The sequence below is a fragment of the Pipistrellus kuhlii genome, unplaced genomic scaffold, assembly GCF_014108245.1.
Source record: "Pipistrellus kuhlii isolate mPipKuh1 unplaced genomic scaffold, mPipKuh1.p scaffold_m20_p_4, whole genome shotgun sequence".
Lineage (NCBI taxonomy): Eukaryota > Metazoa > Chordata > Mammalia > Chiroptera > Vespertilionidae > Pipistrellus > Pipistrellus kuhlii.
In genome coordinates, this window is record NW_023425540.1 from 49,437,641 (window position 1) to 49,449,216 (window position 11,576).

At 40.1% G+C, this 11,576-nt stretch overlaps 1 protein-coding gene across 1 annotated transcript in view; it reads right to left on the reverse strand.

Annotated features, from left to right (window-relative positions):
- The window catches only part of LIX1 (limb and CNS expressed 1), a 49,447-nt gene extending 38,602 nt beyond the window's left edge, over positions 1 to 10,845 (reverse strand). Inside the window, exon 1 of the mRNA XM_036409603.2 lies at positions 10,475 to 10,845. Within this exon, the coding sequence (XP_036265496.1) occupies positions 10,475 to 10,556 (82 nt within the window). The 5' untranslated portion in view covers positions 10,557 to 10,845. The remainder of the gene's footprint in view (positions 1 to 10,474) is intronic.
- Positions 10,846 to 11,576: the final 731 nt, after the last annotated feature.

The following is an 11,576-nucleotide window of genomic DNA, read 5'->3' on the forward strand; positions in this document are numbered from 1 at the left end:
TCTCATAAATGATGTTTTCATTTTCCCTTTCCTCAAGCTTCCTTTTTGATTATAAAGTTCAGCACTGAGGGATTCACAGGAGACATTTGACCAATGAAGATATCCAGCAATGTTAACCCCTTCACCACCCACCCTTTGACTCACTCTAGCAGAAATCCTCCATCAGCTACAGGAACGGCTAAATCTATCAAGTCAGAGTTGAGTGGACGTCCTTCTGGGCAGAAGAATGAAACACCTTGTGATAGTTCACCCTGCAGAGCAGTTTTCTGGAAATTAACTCACAGCGGACTGTGAGAGTCTAGAGGCCAGGGACTCTGGTTCATTCTTCTCTGGAACTTCCTTGGTATCCAGCACAGGGCTACTCATGGAGAAGCAGTTCTTAAATTCACTGGGAATTTAAGAAAATTCCACATACCCGAACAGTTTGAGTGCAACTGAATGAACGTATAGAAGTGAAGTCACTATCATTTGTGGAGAGATCAGCACTTTCTTCTGGAATTGCAGGTTTCATGTATAAACCACCATGGTGCCCACACAGCATGGCTGTGGTGGTAGCAGCCATTCCGCAGCTGGAGATGGTGGAGTATGTGCAGAAGGATGAAGCCTGGTCAGAGGAGACAAGTGGTAGCTAGTTGCTTGACAGGTGGTGCTTTACCTTCATAATAAGTAGGGCTTAGGAAAACCCTGAAAGGGGAGTGATAAGTACTCTTGTCTTACAGTGCCCAAATAATATATTCACAATCTAATTAGTGAACAAAATGTTACAGTGCTACAATATGGAACAGAGATTGATTTTAAAGTGATATTTAAAACTTAAAAATCGATGATACAATAATTAAATCAACAGAATAAAAAAAGTAGATGAATTCAGGCTGAAAAGGTCAGGAAAAATCTGCATAAAAGCGTGGGCCTACTCTGAGCCACCTCAGAGACAGGAGATGGAGACCAGGATGGAGAAGAGAAACTGTGCTCCCAAAGGAGAGAGAGTGGTATTTGACAAAAAAGATTAAGGGAACTACTAACGCCTCAGCTGAGGAATTGTATGAGGAAGTGATGGAAAAGGGGGCCATGAGAAGGGGAGTATGATTTAATAAGATATGGGTAAGGGGACTTAGCTCTTTTTAATGATTGAAAACTAACCCCACTATACCCAAGAGAGAGAGAGAAACAGGAGCAGAGGATGCCTTTTTTCCCCTTGCTAACATGGCATGCTGCCTGTGGTGGTTCCATCCATGAAGAGGAAGGGCCCAGACACTTAGAGAGAAAGTGTGGTTGCTCTTTTGCATCTGGGTTATCCCGAGAAGCATGTTTCTCAGGGAGGAGCTTGGCGGGGGTGGGAGGGGGGAAGAGTCTTTTGTGTGGAGGAGGTGAAGCAAGCAAGAGAGTTTTGCTTCCTGGAAAGAGCACAGGGTCTCATCGGAGAAGGAAATCAATAACTGGCACTCGGAGGGCTTTTATCCTAAAAATACAGCGCTTGCCATTTTCACAGACTGGACTCACTGGAGATGCCAGTAGGGACACATGATGGGTGTTTTCATATGGGAATTCTGCAAATGCAGCGGGTGCAAATGCCCCATGGATTATGGAGTATGTCACAGAAGAGTTCTCAAATAAAGGCACTGGTTCAAACATGATAAAATTCATACTGTGTCTTGTCTCTCCACCTTTTATCAACAGGCAAGCAATTTGTTTAGTAGTTAAAATGATGGACCCAGGAGCCAGAATGCCTGAGTTTGATTCCTGTCTCTACTAGTGTCAGGTACCCTAACTGCTCCAGGTTTGTCTGTAAATGCAGTATTTACATCACAGAGTTGCTGTAAGGCTCAAGATGGAAAATGCTCAGAATAGAGTGCTTTAATATAATAAGCTCCAGAGTGTTAGCTATTATTTGTGGTAAGAGACGGTGAAGGAAGAAATGAAAAGGCCTGCTTATATACTTGCATGGTTAGAAACCCTATCATTAAAACTTTCTAAAAATAGGTGGTAAGTCTGAGAATTCTCTAATTGTATACATTGTGCTATTTAACTTATTTCCAAAGTATGTGAAGAGTTCAGAGATCGAAAAGAGGAAGCTCTTTGATATCACTCACCAGTAAAGTCAAAACTTTATTATAGCCAGAAAATGGATGAAATGGTACATGTCTCAAAATTGGAAATATGGATGTTTATCCTAATTTTTTATTTTCTAATGAATGTTAAAGGCAATAGACCTGCTCTTAGCAAAAACTGCAGAAAGTATCTAACTTTTATTTTAATTTAATGTTTAATGACTGCTTATGCTTCAAGAAAGTAGAAATATTATATAGTTCATTGCCCAGTTCAATTACCTAATACAAGTCCTGCATGGAAGACAGTCATTTGTCTGCAAAAAGGAATCATAAAAGTGTGTTATAAATCTATCAGAAACGAAGAACCAATTTTCCTTATGCCTTGTAAGAGAAAAAAATCCTAGCTGGGTAAAAATGTACCCTGCCAAAAACAATTAAAGACAAATTGAAAAGGCTACCATTAGGGATACATCATTAAGAGGCTTTCTCGATGACTAACATATTTTCAAATTGATTTTTTGCCTCTAAACAGATGGATTTATGTTCTGTAATATAACCTTCAATTAAATTAGCCTTAGCAGATGATATTTTAAAGTTAATTAGTACTTTCTATGCTTGCAATTTAATCATGTAAAACTTGTTCTTGCCAATGTGATAGTCTAGTTTTGTTGAAAAAAAAAAAAATAAGGACCCCGAAATCTTCTGGGTAAAGCTCAAGGTACGATGCAATTTGCCATTCATGCAAAATGGGTTGCAAAATGGGGTACCTTTGTGTTGTGTGCTGGGCGGTGAACCACCAGCCAGCTGTCTAATCATTTATAACCTCCTCAGGCTTTGCCAAGTTTTGGCCACACTAACAGAATCTTGCTGACACGGTTCGCATGTTGGGTACGATCTGTCGGAAACTTGGGCCCTTTTTCTTTTGTGTAGTAGACTCTTTCTAAAGGTGGTCACAGCCACACAGCAGTGCTGAGGCAGCGTGGAGTCCTTGTTCCCCTCAGAGAATCTGTCTTTTGGACATGCTCCCCTCAGTGCCCAGCTCCTTCCTTCAGCTGCCAGCTGTCTCTTCTTTTGTTGGCTTTTCTTTTCTTCTCTCCTGGTCCTCATCCTCTACCCCACTTTTTTAAGGGAATCATGATCCTTTAGTGTTTTACAAAGTTAAGCAAATTCTCCAAAATATGCAAGAAGTATATCATTCGTTTTGGCTTAATTTTCATTTTTAGAATTTAAAGCTGCTGAACTTTGGTGGGAAGAAAATTAAATTAACATTTATTTTTCTATATCTTTGGAAGTACATGATGATTAAAAAAAAAAAAAGGCAGAGGGGAGAGAATATGAAGGGGCAAGAGAGAGTTGCAAAGATAAATGAGAATAAACGTCATTAAGTATACCAGAATTAAACTTCAGCAGCAAGCTTGAGTTCCCACATGTGGGGTATATATGCACCATAGGTGAGATGATGTCTTCTATATCACAAAAACTATGTAAAATAGTAACTTGATGTAATCTATTTAACCAATCAGGAAGACTGTATCTTCTTGTGTTCCACTGGGCACTGATAATGCTCTGTGTTTTAAGAGACTTTGTAGGACTGTTGATTTTAGATTACCAACCAAGGACCAAACAAACAGCAAAAAACCAAAACAAAACAAAACAAAAAACAACCACATTACTTTGTTGCCCAGTTCTGTAGTTAAAATAGTCAAATCTCTGCAAACGTGGCCTTACACATATAACGTATATCTCTGGGAACAATCATTATTAAAAAAAAAAAAGCTCTTCAAAACCCTGCCACAGCTATATAATGAGGGTTTATGTTCAAGGTGCAGAGTTTGTGCCAAAAGAGGATGGTGAGGGGCCTTTGGTCACTCCCAGTTGAGGGAAGGCAGACCCTGAGGGTATGAGGATTGGCAGCCTATGTCACTGCACCAATGTGGTTGGTACATGGGATGACTCAGGCTGTTCTACCAAGGCCAACCGGAGGCAGTGCTCCAGGGAAGTCGCTGGAGGGCTGTGTTTATTTTAGAACCCCCTCTTACTCCATGCTCCCTCAGTCTCATCTGTCACATTAACCTTGCATGCAATTAGGCCGTGATTAAGGTGTCAGTGGATGAAGAGTTAGAAGGTCTCAGCACAGTTAACTTCCTCATAAAGAACAGCACCTGACAATAGGAAAAATCTAACCCCATCTGTGAGAGAGGAAATCGACCAACCAACCTGTTCTGATCAGAACAGGTCTGTTGGGCACCTGTTAGGTACTGGTCCCATGGGAGGTACCTTGGGGGTTCCATGCAAGTGCAAGCTATGACTTTGCCCTCTGAGATTTCCAACTTAGGCGTGGACAAAACATGCTATAGCTCACAGCGCAGAGCCACATGCGAGAAATATCAACTACACAGTACAGCCGTGAGCGCCAAAGGAGTGGTGACTAAATGATGGGTTCCCACAGCTGCCTAACAGGATGAGATCAAAATAGGGATCAACTGATTATCATCGCACCAGGGAAAAAACCCCAAACCATAACTCAAAAAGCATTCCATGGGCACCAGAGAGAGAATGGAGGGAACTACAGGGAGTGTATTAACTGCCTATTTTGTCAGTATTAAACTTTCAATAGGATTCTCTTTATTTCTTTGTCTTTTAAAATAAGACGGTTTTAACTACCTTAGACTACTAAACTTACATGAGCATTTGAACATGGAGGAAAAGAAATGAGTCTTTGGGGTTAAATTTTCACTGTGAAGGGTATTAAATAAAGAAGATTCTTTTATGAAAGGCTTCTAAAGTTGTCTTACATTTCTTAAATCAATCTGTAGCACATAATCAGTAAAACCGTATCATTTAAACAGAAAATTCATAACTTAGAAACTCACCCTTGGGCAGCTGTATCCTATTATGGGCTGTAACTTAACACATGAGTTTCAGAAGTTGTTAAAGTTTGAGTTCAGGCTAACAAATCTTAACTGCTAAAAAAAAAAAAAAAAAAAAAAAAAAAAAAAAAAAAAAAAAAGCCTATGTTAAGAGACAGCAGACCATGAAGAGGCACCTGATTTGATCACCAGATGAATGTCAATCACATTTCATTTTGATTTGTTAAATCTTATTTATCCATTGAGAAATAAATGTACTAGAACAGATATGGCCATTAAGTGCTCAAGAAGCCACTTAGTGTGTTTTTTTCCATTTAAAAAAATTTTCCTCTGGGGCTGAGACTTTAGGTATCTAAACTTTGCCAAATGTGTATTCACTGAAAAAAAGGGGAAGGGTGCTTATCCCAGGGATATCTGACCTGAAATCTGCATTTTCAAATAAAAATAGTTGTTATTATCTCGGCATGAATTTTTATTTTATTTTATTTTTAAATATATTTTATTGATTTTTCAAAAAGAGGAAGAGAGAGGATAGAGAATCAGAAACATCGATGAGAGAGAGTCATTGAACAGCTGCCTCTTGCACACCCCCTACGGGGGATGTGCCTGCAACCGAGGCATATGCCCTTGACCAGAATCGAACCCGGGACCTTTCAGTCCGCAGGCCAATGCTCTATCCACTGAGCCAAACCAGTCTTGGCTCAGCATGAATTTTTAAAGTAACATTGGCATCAGTACACCAGATGTCCACAGTTCAAATTATTGTCATTAAGATGTAATCATTTTTCCAAAATGAGCTAGGGAGCAGTGAAGGTTCTTTTAATCATCTTCTTCCAGACACACTTTACAGGGTGAATTCAGTGCACAAGCACCTTCATCCCTTACTCCTACTCCATTCTTTTCTGTGAAATGCAAAAAAACAAAACAAAAACAAAAACAAAAAAAACACATACATGTGCCATTAAATTTATAGATTTTAGATAACTACACTCAAAAGCATAAAATGGAGAAAATACTTGACTCTTGAGGATCTTGCTCTTTCACATTGCACACAGCCAGACTCATGATTACTAAGAGGTTTTTAATAGCTCTATAGTCTGGTCTAATTTTTCCAAAGGGGGGGAAAAATACTTTTTGAAGTAAATAAGACCATTTAGGCAGAAAAATGTTTCCCCAAATGGAAGAGTTAATGCACCTCAAATATGTGAGATATTTCCTTCTAATTGTGCAATGTTTATTAAAGGGCCCATCTTATTTTTTTCCATTAGACAATTTGGGGAAACATGCTGGTGAAATCTTACGTGTCATTTTATAAATCAATACTGGAAACAACACGTTCTCATGGCTTCAGTGACAACTCAGATAGCTTTTTAACAATCTGCCAGAGAAAGTTTGCCTGATTTTGGCCTTCAGTGGATGCAGTTTCTCTCTACAGGCATGTTTAACATTTACAAATCTTGTATCTTGCCTGAATGGGTAAAATAATAATTCTTGCTGTGAAAAAGCTGTAACTGTCTCCCAACTTAGTATCAGGAAGTGTACCTCCTACAGATGTCAATATAATCTTTCCCCCACTGCAACAGAAAGCCATAAACTTCCAGAACTAATCTAGGATCACTATTAACTCCAGTGGCTCCCGACTGCCTGCACGCCAGGGTGACTCCACCTGCCTCAGCCTCGCCTCCCCCTCCCCCAGTGCATGGTTTTCAAATTGCCTGATCTGCCTTTGGACAAGCTGTTCTTGCTCCTCAAAAATGCCCTTCCCCTTTCACTCTCTGTCATACTGCTCAGATGTGCCTACTAAGTGGGTACACTCTACACTTCCAGAAGAGTTCATTTCAATCCCTCCTGTTTTCCTAGGAGATATTACCATGACGTGGTCATTTAACACCTCTAAGAGGCAATGTCTGGCAGTGACTAAAAGTGAGGAGTTGGAAGAGAGAATATGAATTCTGGCTCTATCACTTACTGGCTGTGTGACCTTGGGCAAGTCACCTTAACCTTCATGAGCCTCAGTTCCCTCACCGATAACAGTAGTATGCACTACTGTGAAGGATTCATCTTCCTAGTATCGTGTCTGTCATGAGTTCTTGGCATCCTAGCATTGAAGAACGGTCCCAAAGATGGCAGATAGGCATGTTGTGTTCTGGTAATTTGAAGAGTTAACACTCAGTAGGATCTGACAGTGCAGCCACTTTGAAAATCATGTGGTGATTTCCTTTGAGAAAGCATGTGAGGAACTGTCAGTGACAAACAAATAGAACACTCACACACACTCTGTGAAAAGACCTGACAGGGGCTGTGTTTAGGATAGCTCACCTTTGGTTGTGACATATGGCACGAAAGGAATTGAGATGTTGCAGAAAGCCACAGGTGCAAGACAACAGGGAGATATGCCCTGGTATGTCTGCAAGGATTCTGTCTGGAGGTGCGGCCATTCCCAGGGCCTCTTGTTACGCAACAGGGACACTCAGGTAGTGGGGAACAGAGACAGCTTACATGGGCAATCTTCAAATTGAGAGCCCACCTTTGAAAAAGGTCTTTCCATTATTTTGCATTTGAGATGTAAAATAGGGAAAAGAGAAAAAAAATATTGTTCTATGTTAATGAATAAACTACATAAAGGGAAGAAAAACAAGTTACAGCAGCAGCCAGATGAACACCTTGCCTCAAACAAATGAGGGACTTAATGAATTGCAAAATGCCACTTGGAAGGCCTCCTTGGCTGAGCAATGCATTCAAATTCTATTTATTTAAATGACTGTAACTATCCCCATGGGCACTGGTCTCAGACCAGAAACTCTGGGTGCTTTTCCTCACCCATGTGCAGAGAAAATTCAATTTACTATTGCTTGGGTTTTTTTTATTTTTTTATTTTTTTTATTTTTTTTATTTTATGAAATCACAAGCCAACTGAGGACAAGAAATTAATAAAGTGATCATTTATATCCCCTCTATGCTGTCTTTCTAAAGACTAAAGAGAAAAAACTGCCTTGGCATTTATAGAAAAGAAATTTAGAAAAACACTTTTATAGTGTGTGTGTGTAGTTTTTATTATGCTCCTTTGTTCGACTGTGCTGGGCTTTTAAAATTCTTAGATTGGCTTTTCATGTTGCAGGAAAGTAAGGTAACGATTTTTCTTAAGCAATTGGCAGTGATGTGCAAGTGCTTAGCCTTTTTTTTTCTTCAAGGAAGAGCCTGGGCCAGGGTGGGGGGAGAGGAGGCAGGAGGGACCAGGAGAAGAGGCTGCTCAGAACCTGCCATTCAAGGCCGGTGGCCGCTTCCTATAGGCTGCGCGTAAAACAGGAGGGTGGTGGCAGCGACTTACAGGTGTGCCAAGGAAAGTGAGTCTGTGTGCTAAACTCTGGCACCCACACGGGAGGCTGCCAAGGCATGGCAAAGGCCCAGGCGGACTTTTGATGTCCTGCCTCAGGAAGTAGTGAGCCTGTTCCCATTTATGCCAGGAGCATGGTGAGTGGCTAGATGTTTTGATGTTATAAAAACCCCTGGTGCAGAAATCTGCCACTTGGCTCCCTTTCCTTTGGTCATTTTTCAGATTAGAAACACCTGAGGGAGAGGGTGGGCAGTGATATCCACACCTTTTAAGCAATGCAGGCAGTTGCAGAGGAGCAGCCCATTCTAGGGTCAGCAGGCAATGCTATCTGATCAAATTTCCGTCCTATGTTAGTGAATGAAATACATACAATAGGACATTCCTTTGTCTTTCCATATAAAAGAGTTCCTGCAAAGGCCTAGATGACAGAAAGAACATAGTGTACACTTTATTTTAACCCTTCTTCTGTTTTATTTTCTATGCTAAACTGTAAACAATTTTGGAGGTTAATTCATCTTAAGAAGTGAGCCATGATTTCAGATTAAACTTCTTAAAGTCACAACGAGCTCAATGAAAAATTTCCCCTGTATTTCTTTTAAAAATATATATATTTTATTGATTTTTTAAAGAGAGGAAGGGAGAGAGATAGAAAGCTAGAAATGTCGATGAGAGAGAAACATCGACCAGCTGCCTCTTGCACACACACACACACTTCCCCCCCCCCCCTACTGGGGATGTGCCCTCAACCAAGGTACATGCCCTTGACCAGAATTGAACCTGGGACCTTTCAGTCCACAGACCGACGCTCTACCACTGGGCCAAACCAGTTTTGGCTCCCCTGTATTTCTTTTTACTGCTTCCACTCTCCAAACCCTCAGCATAAGACCCCCTGGTCTTACACAATTTATCCAAAACTCTGGGCTGGTCAAGAACCCTTTATCCTTCACTGGTTAATTCAGTGCTATTGTATGAGACACACATTCTTTCCTTCTCTTGTCACTTAAACATACTAAATCTGAATAGACTCCAGGCTAGACTGGGGTAGGGAGTGATTTTATTAGTCCTAACATAGCTATTGACACATGTTTGAATACAATATAAGGAGAAAGAGAGGAAGAAAGAAAGAAAGATCTCTTATGTCTTAAAGGGAAAATTATAATTTAATTTCTGAGAAGAAAAATGTATAGAATAAAATGGCCTAACATTTCTTTTTCTCCATCACATATGAGAAATATAAACTAAAAGGACATCTGGAAACTAACATTATTCAGCAATCAGAAAGTTAAAATCCAAACCATTGAAGTTTTGATGGAGACAAACATAGCAAGATTTACAAAGAAGAAAGCTGTAACCTATTGAAGAAAAAAAAAAAATCCATATGCATTTTACCTTTTGGGCAGTTCCATAGCAAAGTTCTATTTCAGAAGCTCTTTGTAATATGAAACCTACTGTAGATAAGATACAGGGGGAAGATAGTCTGTTTTGCAGCAGCAGGAAATCAAATTGGTTCCAGAAACAAAGTTACATGACAAATGGTTTAGTAGTACTGCCAGATTTGGAAAGCTTGATTGAATTATTTTTCATAATCATTAAAAGAAGATTTTTAAATAACTTTGCCATAGCTGTTTAGATTTTTTTTTTTTTTTTTGGAAGGGAAGGGTGTTGCAGAGGTGGGAAGACATCTAATTTCATTGTCCTTGTAACTAATGTGTTATAATTTGTTATCAAAATTTAAGAGCTCAGTGGTGATTTATTAACTTTTGTTTGCATCAACAACAAAAATTCCAGACAAGCACAATACTTGGTTTAACATAACTAATGTATGTTATTAAAGATTAAACAGATTAGCAAGTATATGTTTTATTATCATAGGCAAGTTATTTTTAATTTTAACCTTAGTAGCAGTCTGCTTTATTTTACAAAAGCATCTGGAAAAGTTCATTAAGTCTTAGGCGAGCCTTAGATTTTAGGAGAGACTTCTAAGCCGTTAGCAAGATGTATCACTGACCAAACAGCCCGGCAACTAATACCCCGTAGTGAAATGAAATGAAATCATTCTTCTGACTGAAGTCAGAAACAAGTTAAACATCACTAGACCACAGCGCACGACTACAGAGATTTAGAAGAAATCACATTTAAATAGGATGTGACTAGATGTTTAGGACTGTTTTCTAAAAAAAAAAAAAAAAAAGTAAAAAAACTTTTCCCCCTTCAGTACTTACAGTCTTTGAAGACTAGAGCTGGGTCTCTGTGAGGCAGGACTTGGGCAATGATGTGTCTCAGGGATTCCAAGGTTCTGTCCATCTTGGGTCTGCCTGTGTGAGCCTGCTGCACTGTGTCCTCATGCCTGGATTCTTGCAGTCCTGGACTGAATTTGTGCAGCTCATTGATGCACAGGATTACCAAAGAATCCCTTTTAACATCTGCCAATCAGACATTTCCCAGACTCTAAAGACCCCTCAGGGGGCCCTCCTCCCAGGCTCACTTATCTTTGTTGTGTGCTGAGCTAATTAGCTCTAAAGGCTGGCTGACAGGCAGGTTTCCATTGCTTCCTTCTGTTAAACACACCCACCTACAGGCTGGCTGGGGAAGCTCCCTGATCGTGGGAACTGCTTTCCTCTCCAACCAGATTTTGCCTGAATGGCTTGCAGCTCTCTGACTTGGGTATTTCTTTTGGTTCTCCCATCTTCAAATGTGCTGTTCTCAGGCATGTAGAATCAAGAAGGTTATTTCTCAAGGAAGTTTGCTTAGTGACAAAGGAGACTCCAGCTCAAGGCTTCCAGCTCAGAATCAGTATCATCTAAATTCTTACTTGGTAAAGAAATGCTATAAAGGTTATGAATGTAGCCAGGCAACAGATTATGTCTCTATCTGAATTCAGGAGCATCTCTTTGGAAGCCTAGTTTTTAGTCCCTCTCCCCTACTCTTCCCATCCCCCAGCCCAAATGATAGTCCCTCTAGTCTGATGGTCAGTGGCAAATAAAAACTCACAGACTGACCTTCGGCTTGCCTGGGAACTTTGTTTCCTTATTTGTCCTGCAAGGCAAATCGTTCCCAAGATTGACTTCAATGAATTCCGATATCATTCACTTCCTTTCACATTTCATCATAATTCCTTCTATTAGAAATTGCAGGAGAAGCAAAAAAAATAAAATATCGTTCAAGAGAATATAGGTAGTTATTAAAAGATCTTAAGAAAACAGATTCTTTGCCGGGACCGGTTTGGCTCAGTGGATAGAGCGTCAGCCTGCGGACTGAAAGGTCCCGGGTTTGATTCCGGGCAAGGGCATGTACCTGTTTGCAGGCACATCCCCAGTAGGGGGT